Source organism: Ascaphus truei, unplaced genomic scaffold (genome assembly GCF_040206685.1).
Source record: "Ascaphus truei isolate aAscTru1 unplaced genomic scaffold, aAscTru1.hap1 HAP1_SCAFFOLD_552, whole genome shotgun sequence".
Taxonomy (NCBI): domain Eukaryota; kingdom Metazoa; phylum Chordata; class Amphibia; order Anura; family Ascaphidae; genus Ascaphus; species Ascaphus truei.
The window spans coordinates 102,109-123,316 of NW_027456884.1; the positions used below are offsets into that span (position 1 = coordinate 102,109).

The following is a 21,208-nucleotide window of genomic DNA, read 5'->3' on the forward strand; positions in this document are numbered from 1 at the left end:
TGGGTAAGAATGTCATCGTTTTGTTTGCAGGAGTTCGGGGGTGCGGAGCTACCGGCGGTACCTTCCTTCTAACCCGACGTGCAGGCGCGATTTGCCGGCACGCGAGTAGAATAACACCGGAGCTGCCATAACAGCCTTCTCAAACACACAGATGAAGGGTGTTCTTAGAGTGGAAACGTTGGCATCAGTAAGGTTGCTACCTTTATAGCAGCTGGTGAGATACCGCCTTCAGTGCCAGAGCTTAAGAAGATCGCCTCCCCTTATTCTCATACCCCTGTTCCCGGGACACATCAACCAACAGATGGTCACGCAAAGTAAGGTCCAGCTACGATCCCACCGGTACTGGCATTATCCCCCTCGGGAAGTTTAGACCACCACCCATTAATCTCGCCCCTCCCCCTCCCCCCACACACAGGCTCTCACCGGCCCCCAGATGGTCACGCAGTCCTCCAGGCTGTCCCGGAAGTTGTTGGGTTCGAAGGGGTGCCACGAAGTGAAGGTCACCGCGCTCCCGTCCGACCACTCGAAATTCATCTGCTGCTTCAAGTCGTTCATCCCAATCCACAGCTCCTCCATGTCTGTGGTGAGGGGGGTGGGGGGTGGGGGGGGCGCGAGGGGAGGGTTGGGGGGAGAGGAGAGAGAGCAAGGACAGAGAATCACAAAACCGTGCTATCAACCCGTGGTTCACGTCTAATCTACAGCGAGAAGTCAGTGCAGTGTGTAAGGCACTTATGGCCATACTTACTCTTCCTTATAGATTGCAAGCTCCTTGGGACAGGGCCTCCATACCTACTGTACCCATGTATGTTAATGTTTGACGTTTTCTTGTCGGCGTCCTCCAACACGGTTGTACCGCGCTATGGAATATGCTGACGCGTTATCAATAAATGATGATAATAGTATGTACTGAGCAGTTCTATCCCTCAAAACACCCCAAGGTGTCTTCTTCTCCTTCTTCTTCTCCATCTCCTCCTTCTTTATTTGGATGGCGCCAACATATTCCACAGTGCAGAACAAGGTGGGAGGTGGGACAATAACATTGCATGACGTACGAGTACATGTATGTTAAGATACAGTAGACAGTAGGAAGGTGATCGTTGCCCGGAGGAGATGACAATCCAGAACAAGGGTGGTCAACCCTTGGCCATGGGCTGACACCTATCCCCAAGTCCATCCCCCATCCCATCCCCCATCCCTGCTGCCGGTGCCCCCGGCCGGAGCTGGAAGGTGGGACTGCCCATGGGACCCCAGCTCCCCTATGCCGTGGCCCCGGAGGTCTCTCTCCACCCCCTATGCAAACATTCTTAGAAGGAAGGAGGGGACAGGGAAATGTTGAGAGGTAGAAGAAGATGGGGGAATTGAGTGAGAGGAGGAGGAATTGAGTGAGAGAGGAGGGATTGAGTGAGAGGAGGAGGAATTGAGTGAGAGGAGGAGGGTGGATTGAGTGAGAGGAGGAGGAATTGAGTGAGAGGAGGAGGAGGGATTGAATGAGAGGAGGGGGAATGGAGTGAGAGGAGGAGGGTGGATTGAGTGAGAGGAGGAGGAATTGAGTGAGAGAGGAGGAGGGATTGAATGGGAGGAGGAGGAATTGAGTGCGAGGTGGAGAGCGGATTGAGGGAGAGAGGAGGAGCAGGAATTGAGTGAGAGAGGAGGCGAGGTGATTGAATGAGAGGAGATGGGGGGGAATGAGAGGAGATGGGGGGAATGAGAGACGGGGGATATTGAATGAGATGAGGAGGGGGAATTGAGTGAGAGAGGAGGGGGGGATTGAGTGAGAGAGGAGATAGGGGGAAACTGGGGGCAGTACGACAGTGGCCCTCCAAAACATTTGTACCCATTTATTGGCAAGCCTGAAAAAAAGGAGTGGTGGTAGCGACACAAGGAATAGTGTGAGTATCTCAGCAAGGGTTTGGCTATCCACATCAGGACTGAGTATGACGATGTAGCTCACTTGCCTTGCTTGACCTGCTTGGTTACAAACTCCAGTTCCAGTAAAGTGTGGACGCTGACCAGGTCACCCTCTCCCCGGATGCACGCCTTCTTGGCCTCCTGCCAGCTCTTCTTCTCGCTGTTCAGACGGTAGCAGTGAGCCCCGAAACTCTGCCAGCCGGGGTCGCAGTCTACCTCTACGTCCGGCTCCTGGGGGTCTGCAGGGGGGGGACAGGGAAAGACATAAATGGGAGCCGAGACTCAGAGGAATGAAGCTAACCCTCACTCAACATCACAGGATAAACAAGCCAGTCCGTGGAAATGTGACCGGGAGATCGCCCCACCAGGATCGCCGAAAGCTCTCCCGGGGGGCCCAGGGGTCTTTGAGCAAGAGGATGGGTGGGAGCCACCGGGATATGTGGTGGTGGGGGGCTGCCGACGGACCCTACAGGCTCTTGAAGGGGGTGGGGCAAGGGCACTGGAAGTTGTTTAAGGGGATGGAGGAAGGGGCCCAACAAATTGTTGACCAGAGGTGGCAGGAGAACCCGTGGGCAGCGAGGTAGAGCCCACACCAGGAAATCAATGGCCCGACATCTGGTCGGGGCGCAACAAGCCCCCCTCTGCCGCCGGGCCTGGGACAGTTGTTGGGGGGCCGTGCTCTCCACCCATCTCTTACATACATTGTAACACAGAGGTAACGTTGTGACCTTCTCTCCGGATAACTCAACGTATCCCGTTTTCCCGGCAGAATATCAGAGGGTTCCCGTAGGATGCAATGAGGTATCCCACCGAAATGCACCAGAAAGGGCAACAATGCCTGCTACATCTGGGAGGGAAGAGTGTGGGCAACAGGAGCACAAGCCTGGCCGGTACTTCAAAGGCCATGGATGGGCAGTGACGGCACCATACACACCTCAGTGTCCAAGCCCTCCTTTGGTGAGAAAAGATCAGTGACCACACAAGTCTCGATACAGACCGCCCACTGTCCCCTGGAGGTAATATGCCCCCATACCTCCCACTGGTGGCAGCCACTCACCTACAGACGGAGTGTCCCGGGCCCGGGCGGACATCTTCTTGCACACATAGGGCCGGGCGTTGGCACAGTCCCGGTTCTGCCAGGACCCGGAGGATTCGGTGCGGATGACGGCGCAGTTCTCCTCGTTGGAATTACTCGGCTGGTCTGAGTCGCCGAGTGGAGAGAAGAGAAGGGAGGAATCGGGGAAGCGAGAGGGAGAGAAGGAGGAGATTGGAAGAGGGAGAGATTAACGCCGGGATTTACAAAGCTCGGGTAAGAGGTACCGGAGCTCGATTCGGCATTAGCCGCCATTGACTTGAATGGCAGTTAACGGTGATCGAGAGCCGATAATCCTTTACCGGGGCTTTGTGAATCTACTCCGATGAGAGAGAAGGAGAGAGTTAGAGATACCGTCAGAACCAAATGAGAGCAGAGAAAGATAGATAGACAGGATAAACAGACGGATAGATAGACGAATAGATAAATAGATGATGGATAGATAAATAGATGATGGGTAGATAAATAGATGATGGATGGATAAATAGATGATGGGTAGATAAATAGATGATGGATAGATAAATAGATGATGGGTAGATAAATAGATGATGGATGGATAAATAGATGATGGGTAGATAAATAGATGATGGATAGATAAATAGATGATGGGTAGATAAATAGATGATGGATGGATAAATAGATGATGGATGGATAAATAGATGATGGGTGGATAAATAGATGATGGATAGATAAATAGATGATGGGTAGATAAATAGATGATGGGTAGATAAATAGATGATGGGTAGATAAATAGATGATGGGTAGATAAATAGATGATGGGTAGATAAATAGATGATGGGTAGATAAATAGATGATGGGTAGATAAATAGATGATGGATAGATAAATAGATGATGGGTAGATAAATAGATGATGGGTAGATAAATAGATGATGGGTAGATAAATAGATGATGGGTAGATAAATAGATGATGGATGGATAAATAGATGATGGGTAGATAAATAGATGATGGGTAGATAAATAGATGATGGATAGATAAATAGATGATGGGTAGATAAATAGATGATGGGTAGATAAATAGATGATGGGTAGATAAATAGATGATGGGTAGATAAATAGATGATGGGTAGATAAATAGATGATGGGTAGATAAATAGATGATGGGTAGATAAATAGATGATGGGTAGATAAATAGATGATGGGTAGATAAATAGATGATGGGTAGATAAATAGATGATGGATAGATAATTAGAAGATGGGTAGATACATATATGATGGATAGATAAATAGATGATGGATAGATAAATAGATGATGGATAGATAAATAGATGATTGGTAGATAAATAGATGATGGATAGATAAATAGATGATGAATGGATGGGTAGATATAGGTTGGGTAGATATAGGTTGGGTAGATATAGGTTGGGTAGATATAGGTTGGGTAGATATAGGTTGGATAGAAATAGGTTGGATAAGTTAGATAGATAGACCATTTGGATTGATATATAGATATAGACAGACAGATAAAAGTCTCACCGCTCTCCCAATTGAGGTATTTTAACGGTGATCCATCTGACCACTGCCAGCCCCCATTAATATCTAGGTCATTCAGCCCCATCCATAATGTGGAACTGTATCCGGTCAGCAAACCTGTGAGTGAGAGGCACACAATGACACGCCAACACCATGATACACACCAACACTATGATACACACCAACACCAACACCATGATACACACCAACACCATGATATACATCAACACCATGATACACACCAACACCATGATACACATCAACACCATGATACACACCAACACCATGATATACATCAACACCATGATACACACCGACACCAACACCATGATATACATCAACACCATGATACACACCGACACCATGATACACATCAACACCATGATACACATCAACACCATGATACACACCAACACCATGATACACACCAACACCATGATACACATCAACACCATGATACACATCAACACCATGATACACACCAACACCATGATATACATCAACACCATGATACACACCAACACCATGATACACACCGACACCAACACCATGATATACATCAACACCATGATACACACCTACACCAACTCCATGATATACATCAACACCATGATACACAACGACACCAACACCATGATATACATCAACACCATGATACACAACGACACCAACACCATGATATACATCAACACCATGATACACAACGACACCAACACCATGATATACATCAACACCATGATACACACCTACACCAACACCATGATATACATCAACACCATGATACACACCGACACCAACACCATGATATACATCAACACCATGATACACAACGACACCAACACCATGATATACATCAACACCATGATACATACCGACACCATGGTATACACAGACACCATGATACACACCGACACCAACAGCATGATACACACCAACACCAACACCATGATATACATCAACACCATGATACACAACGACACCAACACCATGATATACACTAACACCATGATATACACCAACACCATGATATACACCAACACCATGATACACACCGACACCAACACCATGATATACATCAACACCATGATACACACCGACACTCACACCATGATATACATCAACACCATGATACACACCGACACCAACACCAACACCATGATATACATCAACACTATGATACACAACGACACCAACACCATGAAATACATCAACACCATCATACACACAAACACAGTGGAGATGGGAAATGAATCCCCAATAGGTGCTTCCAATATCCGGAGTCTGATAGCAATATAGCATAATAGTCCAGGAGAGAATATATCTTCAACAAGGGTATATGTGCAGTATATAGGCTTAGATGCTCACCTTGTAGCCATAGTGTGGGATACCAAATAAAGGTTGAGGATCCCCACAGTGAGTGTGTGTAATGAACACTCAATGAAGAGAGCCCACCCCACACCCACTAATGGAGCAAGACACCTATATCCCTAGGCTTGAGCAGAAAAATCGCCCAGTAGTATATACAAACTGCATATTATTGAAAAGAACATTTAACTCACGGTTGATGCATGTCCTGGAGAATGTAGCGTGCCTCCTTCCGGTAATGGTAAATCGCAGTAGAAAAGAATGGTGGAGCACAGCTGGAAAAAATGAAGGGCTGGAGGCCCTTCATTTTTTCCAGCAGTGCTCCACCATTCTTTTCTACTGCGATACACACAAACACCAACACCATGATATACCTCAACACCATGATACACTGCGACACCAACACCATGATATACATCAACACCATGATACACACCGACACCATCATACACACCGACACCAACACCATGATATACATCAACACCATGATACACACCGACACCATGATACACACCGACACCAACACCATGATACACACCGACACCATGATATACATCAACACCATGATACACACCGACACCATGATATACATCAACACCATGATACACACCAACACCATGATACACACCGACACCATGATATACATCAACACCATGATACACACCGACACCATGATATACATCAACACCATGATACACACCGACACCATGATACACACCGACACCAACACCATGATATACATCAACACCATGATACACACCGACACCATGATACACACCGACACCAACACCATGATATACATCAACACCATGATACACACCGACACCATGATACACACCGACACCAACACCATGATATACACCGACACCATGATACACACCGAGACCATGATACACACCGACACCATGATACACACCGACACCATGATACACACCGACACCATGATACACACCGACACCATGATATACATAAACACCATGATACACACCGACACCAACACCATGATATACATCAACACCATGATACACAACGACACCAACACCATGATATACATCAACACCATGATATACATCAACACCATGATATACATCAACACCATGATACACACCAACACCATGATATACATCAACACCATGATACACACCGACACCAACACCATGATATACATAACACCATGATATACATCAACACAATGATACACACCGACACCAACACCATGATATACATCAACACCATGATATACATCAACACTATGATACACACCAACACCATGATACATACCAACACCATGATACATACCAACACCATGATATACATCAACACCATGATACACACCGACACCATGATATACATCAACACCATGATACACACCAACACCATGATACACACCGACACCATGATACACACCGACACCATGATACACACCGACACCATGATACACACCGACACCATGATACACACCAACACCATGATACACACCGACACCATGATACACACCGACACCATGATACACACCGACCCCATGATACACACCGACACCATGATATACATAAACACCATGATACACACCGACACCAACACCATGATATACATCAACACCATGATACACAACGACACCAACACCATGATATACATCAACACCATGATACACACCGACACCAACACCATGATATACATCAACACCATGATACACACCGACACCATGATACACACCGACACCAACACCATGATATAAATCAACACCATGATACACACCGACACCATGATACACACCGACACCAACACCATGATACACACCGACAACATGATATACATCAACACCATGATACACACCAACAACCTTGATATACTTCAACTCCATGATACACACCGACACCATGATACACACCGACACCAACACCATGATATACATCAACACCATGATACACACCGACACCATGATATACATCAACACCATGATACACACCGACACCATGATATACATCAACACCATGATACACACCGACACCATGATATACATCAACACCATGATACACACCGACACCATTATACACACCGACACCAACACCATGATATACATCAACACCATGATACACACCGACACCATGATACACACCGACACCATGATACACACCGACACCATGATACACACCGACACCATGATACACACCGACACCATGATACACACCGACACCATGATACACACCGACACCATGATATACATAAACACCATGATACACACCGACACCAACACCATGATATACATCAACACCATGATACACAACGACACCAACACCATGATATACATCAACACTATGATATACATCAACACCATGATACACACCAACACCATGATATACACCGACACCATGATACACACCGACACCATGATACACACCGACACCATGATATACATAAACACCATGATACACACCGACACCAACACCATGATATACAGCAACACCATGATACACAACGACACCAACACCATGATATACATCAACACCATGATACTCACCGACACCAACACCATGATATACATCAACACCATGATACACACCGACACCATGATACACACCGACACCAACACCATGATATAAATCAACACCATGATACACACCGACACCATGATACACACCGACACCAACACCATGATACACACCGACAACATGATATACATCAACACCATGATACACACCAACACCATGATATACATCAACTCCATGATACACACCGACACCGTGATACACACCGACACCAACACCATGATATACATCAACACCATGATACACACCGACACCAACACCATGATATACATCAACACCATGATACACACCGACACCATGATATACATCAACACCATGATACACACCGACACCATGATATACATCAACACCATGATACACACCGACACCATTATACACACCGACACCAACACCATGATATACATCAACACCATAATATACATCAACACCATGATACACACCGACACCATGATATACATCAACACCATGATACACACCGACACCATTATACACACCGACACCAACACCATGATATACATCAACACCATAATATACATCAACACCATGATACACACCGACACCATGATATACATCAACACCATGATACACACCGACACCATGATACACACCGACACCAACACCATGATATACATCAACACCATGATACACACCGACACCATGATATACATCAACACCATGATACACACCGACACCATGATATACATCAACACCATGATACACACCGACACCAACACCATGATATACATCAACACCATGATGCACACCGACACCAACACCATGATATACATCAACACCATGATACACACAAACACCAACACCATGATATACATCAACACCATGATACACAACGACATCATGATACACACCGACACCAACACCATGATATACATCAACACCATGATACACACCAACACCATGATATACATCAACACAATGATACACACCGACACCAACACCATGATATACATCAACACCATGATATACATCAACACTATGATACACACCAACACCATGATACATACCAACACCATGGTACATACCAACACCATGATATACATCAACACCATGATACACACCGACACCATGATATACATCAACACCATGATACACACCGACACCATGATACACACCGACACCATGATACACACCGACACCATGATACACACCGACACCATGATACACACCGACACCATGATATACATAAACACCATGATACACACCGACACCAACACTATGATATACATCAACACCATGATACACACCTACATCATATACACACCAACACCATGATACACACCAACACCATGATACACACCAACACCATGGTACACACCAACACCATGGTACACATCACCAACAACACAATGATACACACCAAGACCATGATACACACCACATCAACACCATGATACAAACGAACACCAACACCATGATACACACTAACACCATGATACACACCAACACCATGATACACACCAACACCACGATACACACCAACACCATGATACACACCAACACCATGATGCACACCAACACCATGATACACACCAACACCACGATACACACCAACACCATGATACACACCAACACCATGATACACACCAATACCATTATACACACCAAAGCCACCATCCAAAACTGTCTTAAGGATGTCAGTACCCGGGCAGACTCCCCAGGCCTCTCCCATTAGTTCTCTGATAAGGACAGGATGGGATCATTATAACAGTAACACTTGATTGATAAACACGCCCTCCATTCAGAGACCCCAGAAGGACCAAAGGCAGCCAAGTCTTTGCTTTCAGCAGTTAGATTAGTTCAAGGAAAACAATGACATTGTTAAACTCTTTAACAAAAAAAATATATATATATGTTTGTGCCACCTGGGATTGCACCCACAGCGTCAGCAAAATGAACCCCCCGCCCCCATTGGTAATCTAACCAGTAACCGGCCATTTCCCAGAATCCTCCAGGTCGTCCAGTCACCGTTAATATACGTCTGCTCGTGAATCTCGTTGATGCTGAGGAGGTGGGCGTCCTGCTGCCGGCAGCTGGTCCAGGACTCGCTCCACGACAGAGCCGACTGGAAATTAAACTGGTAGCAGCTGTGGGTCAGGGGGTCTTTGTCCCAGAAGGCTTCACAGTCGTCATCTGGAAAAAGCAGAGATGACCACATAGCTGTCGCCCGTCAACAATGAAGACCAGCGGAGCGGCGTAATGGAAGTCTAACTTGGGCCATGACTTTCAAGGACCTAGAGGGTCCCTTTGCTCAAGACTGCCGAGAGCACCAAATGTATCAAGGGAACGAGTCAACGTTTGCATGGATTTTCCCACCCGGGCTATCCAGAACACACTTACCCCCTCCTCACTTACACGTAACACACTCAGGGGCCTCATTCTCGTAGCTTCGATGAAACCGCTGCCAGATGGAGCGGTGTTGGCATTTTCCCACCTCACGGTATCCGGCCAGCGATGACTCTTTCAGAACACGGTGATAACGCCGACGTCCGAATGCGAAGGTACGGCTGTGCCAAACCCGTTCGATTTGGTACTGATAACATTGAAGCTGCAAGAATGAGGCCACTTGGGGGGGGGGGGGGGTTGAGATCAGTCTGGTCCTTGAAGTGGGAGGCTGCAACACTAGAGAGGGGGAGATCGGAGCCTACTAGAATGGGGCCCCTAAGTCTAGATACATCTATAGATTCCAAGGTGAGAAACGATGGGTTCCGGATATAAAAATATAGGCTTTGTGTATCCCTTCGTCTACCAAGTCTCTTGAGATGATTGTAAGCTCTGCGGGACAGTTTTCAGCTTTACCGAACCCCCACGTGGCGTTGGCGCCCCTGCCGGGGCAGTGACCTTAACAAACTATGAATGCTGTGATATATACCAGTGATATATACCACCTCTGGGTGCCACGTTAGTTTCCTGGATTATGACACGGACTGTGAGGCCTCGGGAAGGGGGGGGGGGGGGTGTTAGTGTTGTAGGGTTTTGCTTACTCTTTACTGGGCAGAAACCCCACTTCTCGTCCTTGCCGTAGTCCACGGTGGTGGCACACCAGAGGTGGCCGTCCTCCCGGCCTGTGTTGGTGCAACTGTAGAACCACTGGTTGTCGTACTTAAAGGGGATGGCACAGGGGCGGCCGTTGGAGTTGCCTTGGATGGTGTAAATATCTGAAAGGGGGAGAGAAGGGAGGATGAGAATAGGGGAAGGGGTGGAGAGAGGGAGAGAGGGAGAGGAGAGACAGACTGGAGAGGGAGGGGGAGAAGCCTAGAGAGAGCAGGGAGAGGAAGGGGAGCATGGCAGGGTAGAGAGAGGGGGAGGCAGGGGGAGAAGCATGGAAAGAGGAAGGGGAGAAGAGCAGGGTAGAGAGGGGGAGAAGGAGTGAGAGGAAAGGGGAAACAGAAGGAGAGAGAAGAGAGGGGATAGAGCGAAACAGAGATAGAGAGGAACAGGTGAGGGGGAAGAGGGATAGAAGAAGAAAGGGAGAGAGGGGGTTAATATGTGCAGCTTAGAGGGGAGAAGGGAAAGGGGGATATGAGAGAAACTGTCACATATATAAAGGGTTAATATGTGCAGCTGAGAAGGGAGAGGGGGATATGAGAGAAACTGTCACACATATAAAGGGTTAATATGTGCAGCTTAGAGGAGGGAAAGGAGAGGGGGATATGAGAGACACTGTCACATATATAAAGGGTTAATATGTGCAGCTTAGAGGGGAGAAGGGAGAGGGGGATATGAGAGACTGTCACATATATAAAGGGTTAATATGTGCAGCTTAGAGGAGGGAAGGGAGAGGGGGATATGAGACACTGTCACATATATAAAGGGTTAATATGTGCAGCTTACAGGAGGGAAGGGAGAGGGGGATATGAGAGACACTGTCACATATATAAAGGGTTAATATGTGCAGCTTACAGGAGGGAAGGGAGAGGGGGATATGAGAGACACTGTCACATATATAAAGGGTTAATATGTGCAGCTTAGAGGGGGAGGGGGATATGAGAGACACTGTCACATATATAAAGGGTTAATATGTGCAGCTTAGAGGGGAGAGGGGGATATGAGAGGCACTGTCACATATATAAAGGGTTAATATGTGCAGCTTAGAGGAGAGAAGGGAGAGGGGGATATGAGAGACACTGTCACATATATAAAGGGTTAATATGTGCAGCTTAGAGGGGAGAGGGGGATATGAGAGGCACTGTCACATATATAAAGGGTTAATATGTGCAGCTTAGAGGGGAGAAGGGAGAGGGGGATATGGGAGACACTGTCACATTTATAAAGGGTTAATATGTGCAGCTTAGAGGGGAGAAGGGAGAGGGGGATATGAGAGGCACTGTCACATATATAAAGGGTTAATATGTGCAGCTTAGAGGAGAGAAGGGAGAGGGGGATATGAGAGACACTGTCACATATATAAAGGGTTAATATGTGCAGCTTAGAGGGGAGAAGGGAGAGGGGGATATGGGAGACACTGTCACATATATAAAGTGTTAATATGTGCAGCTTAGAGGGGAGAAGGGAGAGGGGGATATGAGAGACACTGTCACATATATAAAGGGTTAATATGTGCAGCTTAGAGGAGGGAAGGGAGAGGGGGATATGGGAGACACTGTCACATATATAAAGGGTTAATATGTGCAGCTTACAAGAGGGAAGGGAGAGGGGGATATGAGAGACACTGTCACGTATATAAAGGGTTAATATGTGCAGCTTAGAGGGGGAGGGGGATATGAGAGACACTGTCACATATATAAAGGGTTAATATGTGCAGCTTAGAGGAGAGAAGGGAGAGGGGGATATGAGAGACACTGTCACATATATAAAGGGTTAATATGTGCAGCTTAGAGGGGAGAAGGGAGAGGGGGATATGAGAGACACTGTCACATATATAAAGGGTTAATATGTGCAGCATAGAGGAGAGAAGGGAGAGGGGGATATGAGAGACACTGTCACATATATAAAGGGTTAATATGTGCAGCTTAGAGGAGAGAAGGGAGAGGGGGATATGGGAGATACTGTCACATATATAAAGGGTTAATATGTGCAGCTTAGGGGGAGAGAAGGGAGAGGGGGATATGAGAGACACTGTCACATATATAAAGGGTTAATATGTGCAGCTTAGAGGGGAGAAGGGAGAGGGGGATATGGGAGACACTGTCACATATATAAAGGGTTAATATGTGCAGCTTAGGGGGAGAGAAGGGAGAGGGGGATATGGGAGACACTGTCACATATATACAGTAAAGGGTTAATATGTGCAGCTTAGAGGAGAGAAGGGAGAGGGGGATATGGGAGATACTGTCACATATATAAAGGGTTAATATGTGCAGCTTAGGGGGAGAGAAGGGAGAGGGGGATATGAGAGACACTGTCACATATATAAAGGGTTAATATGTGCAGCTTAGAGGAGAGAAGGGAGAGGGGGATATGGGAGATACTGTCACATATATAAAGGGTTAATATGTGCAGCTTAGAGGGGAGAAGGGAGAGGGGGATATGAGAGACACTGTCACATATATAAAGGGTTAATATGTGCAGCTTAGAGGGGAGAAGGGAGAGGGGGATATGGGAGATACTGTCACATATATAAAGGGTTAATATGTGCAGCTTAGAGGGGAGAAGGGAGAGGGGGATATGAGAGACACTGTCACATATATAAAGGGTTAATATGTGCAGCTTAGGGGGGAGAAGGGAGAGGGGGATATGAGAGACACTGTCACATATATAAAGGGTTAATATGTGCAGCTTAGGGGGGAGAAGGGAGAGGGGTATATGAGAGACACTGTCACATATATAAAGGGTTAATATGTGCAGCTTAGGGGGGAGAAGGGAGAGGGGGATATGGGAGACACTGTCACATATATAAAGGGTTTCAACAGAGTACAGGAGAGAAGCACGTGTCAGAAAGAGAGAAGAGTTAGAGCCAGAGGAAGTTCTCTGAAGCTGGAAGGAACATACAAGTAGATACTTCTTCACAGAAAGGGTAGTGGATCCATGGGACCGCCTCCCAGCAGGGGTGGTAGGGGGTAATACAGTGAGGGGAAGCAGACAGGCTTGGGATAGACAGAAGGTAAGAAAGGAAGCTCAGGATCTAACAGGGTGTCGGAGGTGTTCCGTGTCCTGTGTTCCGTGTCCTGTGTTCCGTGTCAGCCCCTACCCAGGTAGACGGCAGAGCATACGCTGCGGTTGGTTCCGTGGATGAGCCACGGGCTGCCCGTCCGCGCCGGCGGCTGCTGCAGGCCCGTGACGTTGGCGGCCCGTGGCACCAGGGCGTGGGTGAGCTGCTCCAGCTGGGCCTCGCAGCGGCGGATGACGTGGAAGTTCTCGTGGTCGCACTGGTAGGTGGACACGGCGGTGGCCGTGCCGTTGCTGAGGGAGGGCACCCAGAGGCACTGCAGGGAGCCCACGTTGAAGAGACGCTGGCCGGAGACCCACAGCCACTGCTGGGTGAGGGAGGTGAGGTTACAGGGCCGTGTCATGCGGACCACGGAGTCACGTGTCTGGAGGCATCCGCCCAACTCCGGGCTGAACACCAGGAACGGCTCGGGATCTGCAGGGGGAGATCGAAACTGAAGCCACGGCCATATACACCACGGCATATCCATCCGCCTATCTGTCTGTGTGTCTGTCCGTCTGTGTGTCCATCCACCCATCTCTGTCTGTGTGTCCATCCATCCGCCTATCTGTCTGTGTGTCTATCCGTCTGTGAGTCCATCCATCCGCCTATCTGTCTGTGTGTCTATCCGTCTGTGTGTCCATCCACCCATCTCTGTCTGTGTGTCCATCCATCCGCCTATCCGTCTGTGTGTCCATCCACCCATCTCTGTCTGTGTGTCTATCCGTCTGTGTGTCCATCCATGCATATCTGTCTGTGTGTCCATCCATCCATATCCGTCTGTGTGTCTGTCCGTCTGTGTGTCCATCTCTCTCTCTCTCTCTCTCTCTCTCTCTCTCTCTCTCTCTCTGTCTGTGTGTCTATCCGTCTGTGTGTCTGTCCGTCTGTGTGTCCATCTCTCTCTCTCTCTGTGTGTCTATCCGTCTGTGTGTCTGTCCATCTGTGTCCATCCATCCATCTCCGTCTGTGTCTGTCCGTCTGTGTGTCCATCCATCCATATCCGTCTGTGTCTGTCCGTCTGTGTGTCCATCTCTCTCTCTCTCTCTGTCTGTGTGTCTATCCGTCTGTGTGTCCATCTCTCTCTCTCTCTCTCTCTATGTCTGTGTGTCCATCCATCCATATCTGTCTGTGTGTCCATCTCTCTCTCTCTGTCCGTCTCTATCCATCTCCCTGTCTGTGTATCCATCTCTCTCTCTCTCTGTCTGTGTGTCCATCTCTATCTCTCTCTCTCTCTCTCTCTCTGTGTGTCCATCTCTCTCTCTCTCTCTCTCTCTCTCTCTGTCTGTCCATCTCTCTCTCTCTCTCTCTCTCTCTCTATCCATCCATCTCTCTCTCTCTATCCATCCATCCATCTCTCTCTCTCTATCCATCCATCCATCCATCTCTCTCTCTCTATCCATCCATCCATCCATCTCTCTCTATCCATCCATCCATCTCTCTGTCTGTGTGTCCATCTCTCTCTCTCTCTCTCTCTCTCTCTGTCCATCTCTCTCTCTCTCTCTCTCTCTCTCTCTCTCTCTCTCTCTCTCTCTCTCTCTCTCTCTCTCTGTGTGTGTGTGTGTATCCATCTCTCTCTCTCTATCCATCTCTCTCTCTCTATCCATCTATCTCTCTCTCTCTATCCATCTCTCTCTCCCTATCTCTCTCTCTCTGTCTGTGTGTCCATCTCTCTCTCTCTATCCATCTCTCTCTCTCTCTCTGTGTCCATCTCTCTCTCTCTCTATCCATCTCTCTCTCTCTATCCATCTCTCTCTCTCTATCCATCTCTCTCTCTCTCTATCCATCTCTCTCGCTCTATCTGTCTGTGTATCCATCTCTCTCTCTATCCATCTCTCTCTATCCATCTCTCTCTCTCTATCCATCTCTATCCATCTCTCTGTCTGTGTATCTCTCTCTATCTGTGTATCTGTCTGTCTGTGTATCCATCTCTCTCTCTCTGTCTGTGTATCCATCTCTCTGTCTGTGTATCCATCTCTCTATCTGTGTATCTGTCTGTCTGTGTATCCATCTCTCTGTCTGTGTATCCATCTCTCTTTCTGTGTGTATATCCATCTCTCTCTCTCTCTCTCTCTATCCATCTCTCTCTCTCTCTCTATGTGTCTGTGTATCCATCTCTCTATCCATCTCTCTCTCTCTATCCATCTCTCTCTCTCTCTGTCTGTGTATCCATCTCTCTGTCTGTGTATCCATCTCTCTATCTGTGTATCTGTCTGTCTGTGTGTCCATCTCTCTCTCTCTATCCATCTCTCTCTCTCTCTCTCTCTCTCTATGTGTCTGTGTATCCATCTCTCTCTCTATCCATCTATCCCTCTCTCTCTATGTGTCTGTGTGTCCATCTCTCTCTCTCTCTCTCTCTCTCTCTCTCTCTCTCTCTCTCTCTGTGTATCCATCTCGCTCTCTATCCATCTCTCTCTCTCTCTATGTGTCCCTCTATCCATCTCTCTCTCTCTATCCATCTATCTCTCCCTCTCTATGTGTCTGTGTATCCATCTCTCTCTCCCTATCCATCTCTCTCTCTCTCTCTCTCTCTCTCTCTGTCTGTATATCCATCTCTCTCTCTCTCTATCCATCTATCTCTCTCTCTCTCTCTCTCTGTCTGTGTGTCCATCTCTCTCTCTCTCTGTCTCTCTCTCTCCCCATCTATCTGTCTGTGTATCTATCCATCCATCTCTCTATCTGTGTATCTCTCTCTCTGTGTATCCATCTCTCTATCTGTGTATCTCTCTCTATGTCTGTGTATTCATCTCTCTATCTGTGTATCCATCTATCTGTGTATCTGTCCGTGTATATGTCTGTCTGTCCGTGTATCTATCTATCTATCTATCTATCTATCTATCTGGGACTGATCCCTTAACCATGTGACTGCCATTAGTACACTTTGCCCCTAGGAGAGACTGACCCCTTAACCATGTCACTGCCATTAGTATACTTTGCCCCTAGGAGGGACTGACCCCTTAACCATGTCACTGCCATTAGTACACTTTGCCTCTAGGAGAGACTGATCCCTTAACAATGTCACTGCCATTAGTACACTTTGCCCCTAGGAGGGACTGACCCCTTAACCATGCCACTGCCATTAGTACACTTTGCCCCAAGGAGGGACGGACCCCTTAACCCTGTCACTGCCATTAGTACACTTTGCCCCTAGGAGGGACTGACCCCTTAACACTGTCACTGCCATTAGTACACTTTGCCCCTAGGAGGGACTGACCCCTTAACCATGTCACTGCCATTAGTACACTTTATCCCTAGGAGAGACTGATCCCTTAACCATGTCACTGCCATTAGTACACTTTGCCCCTAGGAGGGACTGATCCCTTAACCATGTCACTGCCATTAGTACACTTTGCCCCTAGGAGAGACTGATCCCTTAACCATGTCACTGCCATTAGTACACTTTGCCCCTAGGAGGGACTGACCCCTTAACCATGTCACTGCCATTAGTACACTTTGCCCCTAGGAGGGACTGACCCCTTAACCATGTCACTGCCATTAGTACACTTTGCCCCTAGGAGGGACTGACCCCTTAACCATGTCACTGCCATTAGTACACTTTGCCCCTAGGAGGGACTGACCCCTTAACCATGTCACTGCCATTAAAACACTTTTCCCCTAGGAGGGACTGACCCCTTAAAATATGTCACTGCCATTAGTACACTTTGCCCCTAGGAGAGACTGACCCCTTAACCATGTCACTGCCATTAGTACACTTTGCCCCTAGGAGAGACTGACTCCTTAACCATGTCACTGCCATTAGCACACTTTGCCCCTAGGATAGACTGACCCCTTAACCATGTCACTGCCATTAGTACACTTTGCCCCTAGGATAGACTGACCCCTTAACCCTGTCACTGCCATTAGTACACTTTGTCCCTAGGAGAGACTGACCCCTTAACCATGTCACTGCCATTATACACTGTGCCCCTAGAAGGGACTGACCCCTTAACCATGTCACTGCCATTAGTACACTTTGCCCATAGGATAGACTGACCCCTTAACCCTGTCACTGCCATTAGTACACTTTGTCCCTAGGAGAGACTGACCCCTTAACCATGTCACTGCCATTAGAACACTTTGTCCCTAGGAGAGACTGACCCCTTAACCATGTCACTGCCATTATACACTGTGCCCCTAGGAGAGACTGACCCCTTAACCATGTCACGGCCATTAGTACACTGTGCCCCTAGGAGGGACTGACCCCTTAACCATGTCACTGCCATTAGTACACTTTGTCCCTAAGAGAGACTGACCCCTTAACCATGTCACTGCCATTATACACTGTGCCCCTAGGAGAGACTGACCCCTTAACCATGTCACTGCCATTAGTACACTTTGCCCCTAGGAGGGACTGACCCCTTAACCATGTCACTGCCATTAGTACACTTTGCCCCTAGGAGGTATTGACCCCTTAACCATGTCACTGCCATTAGTACACTTTGTCCCTAGGAGAGACTGACCCCTTAACCATGTCACTGCCATTATACACTGTGCCCCTAGGAGAGACTGACCCCTTAACCCTGTCACTGCCATTAGTACACAAGTATGGACAAACAAGCGCAAACAGATACAGCAGTTACTGTAATGAGGGCCCTGCTCGTCCTGAGAGCTTACACTCTAGAGGGAATGAGGGACTGTGACAGGGTGAAGTCATGTGCTGCTCATTATGCCTGGGAAACATATCTCTGACTGCTGAGACCAGCAGTCAGAGGGACAACCCAGCCCTGGCAATCAGAGCCGAGTTAAGGCAGCTGTCAGGTAGCCGTGTAATTAGGTGCCAGACCTGAGCAGGAAGGAGAGAGATTTCCCCAAACCAGGAAGTACACTGGAGGCTCTGCTCCCCCCAGACAGAGGATTGCCAGAAGCAGTTACAGGCATGCTGGACACAGCCCTGTCTAATAGGGACCAGCCTTCCAACCCTGCAGAGGAAACGGAAGCTGCTGTCGCAGTATCCAGAGGGGATTACATGGACTCTCCAAGGACTTATTCCCTCACCTGCTGTCCCTGTAAGTCTCCCATCATACCACTAAGGCTGCGGTCCCAGTAACAGCCTGTGCGCACGGCGCGGCGTGCACTGTGCGTGTAAGCACCGCCCCTCAATGGGGCTGGGACCACTACGCACCGTCACGCTGAAGGTGCAGCCGGGTTTTTCCCTTCTCGATGAAATTGAGTTTACTCCTAGCGACGGAGGCGTGGCCACGCCCCCACCGGCGGTTCACCCAATGAGGGCGAACCAGCCGCGTGACGTAATGGCCACGCCCCCGCAAATCCCCAACCACGCCCCCTCCCGTCGCAAGATTTTCCTCTCCTCACAGACCGCAGATCGCGGTTAGCGCTGTGACACGCGCCGCCCCCCCCCCCCCCCGCCGGGCACGCGTGTCACAGACATTACTGGGACCGCAGCCTTAAAGTGTAAGCTCTTCGGGGCAGGGATTTCCTTTCCTATTGTCTGATTTTGCTGCGCTTATTGTATTATTATAATTCCCTGTGCTGTATTCTTTGTGAAGCGCTGAGTACACTTTTGGCGCTATATAAATAAAGACATACAATACCCACTGTTTGGGGCTCTTACTGACCCTACCGCGAGGCCGTCCTGCCACAGGGACTATGTTGGAACAAAAAGGTGGCCTGCTAGTTGTGGGTCGTAGTATACATCAGGATGGAGTATGGTCAAGCCGCACAGCTGATCCCATTAAGCTTTGGGGGTGAGGATGTTAGTGGGTGTAAATAAATTCTCTACTGCATATGTAGGAATCTCCTCTCGTACTTGGTTCGATCACCCCCCCGGGAGGCCTTTGATCACTCTTAGAGTGCTGGACAGGAAAAGACGCGAGCAGCTCGGAGGAGAAGTGATTGAGTCGGACACCAGTGAGCGTTATCAAAAACCTGTCCTGTTTATTAATGGCTACAGTCAGGTTTTATAGGCGAGCGAGCGTAGAAAAAACACGTATACGTGAGAAACTTACTTCCCTTTATGTTCATCTAGAAAGTGACAGATGGAAAGTTACGATGTGGGAACCAGTGTAGGGCACAACATAATTCTTGCTGTTAAGACACTTCATAAATTTAGGCTAAGCATGGTTGGCTAGAACTTCCTGTTTCTTCATTGTGAAACCATGTCTGAACATACACAGTTCAGTAGTTCAGCCACCATTAAGTGGGTAAAAGGTCAGTTTAACATCAGCCTAAAAAGCATAATGGCAGTGTTAATATAGAATGGTTATATAGCAGACAAAATGGAGTCCCCCCTTGATACACACATTATCAGTGGGTGTTAAATACCGTGGGCAGGGTCCATCCGCACAAGTGTTAAATGCCGGAGAACGTAACACACAACATAAAAATGCTCCCTCCCCCCCCCCTCTCCATATTATTATAAACTCCAGCAATAAATATTGGAGTGGCAAAAAAAAACACCTTATCTAATTACATGAGCTGCCGATCGATTTGGTTCTCCCGTGATCGATCAGCAAAGATCCGGCTTTCCCAGGGTTCACTTAATGTCCGCCTTTTCAGTTTCAATCAATCTTTCAGCAAGTGTAACTCAGCAGCTACAACGTATCCTGACATTACTAAGGTAACATTGCCTATTGTTGCAGCGTGCAGCTCTTACTGCGTGGAACACTGGCAACACATGATCACAAACAGGAAAAGGTTACAAAGATCTCGCACTGCTGGGGAGGT

General features: G+C 47.7%; 1 protein-coding gene across 1 annotated transcript in view; it reads right to left on the reverse strand.

Annotated features, from left to right (window-relative positions):
- Positions 1-21,208, reverse strand: part of MRC2 (mannose receptor C-type 2) — a 92,839-nt gene that overhangs the window by 60,649 nt on the left and 10,982 nt on the right. The window contains exons 2-8 of the mRNA XM_075584355.1: positions 14,570-14,962; positions 11,403-11,576; positions 10,387-10,551; positions 4,496-4,609; positions 2,966-3,109; positions 1,956-2,147; positions 424-578 (exon numbers count right to left, since the gene is read on the reverse strand). Of these exons, the coding sequence (XP_075440470.1) occupies positions 424-578; positions 1,956-2,147; positions 2,966-3,109; positions 4,496-4,609; positions 10,387-10,551; positions 11,403-11,576; positions 14,570-14,962 (1,337 nt within the window). The remainder of the gene's footprint in view (positions 1-423; positions 579-1,955; positions 2,148-2,965; positions 3,110-4,495; positions 4,610-10,386; positions 10,552-11,402; positions 11,577-14,569; positions 14,963-21,208) is intronic.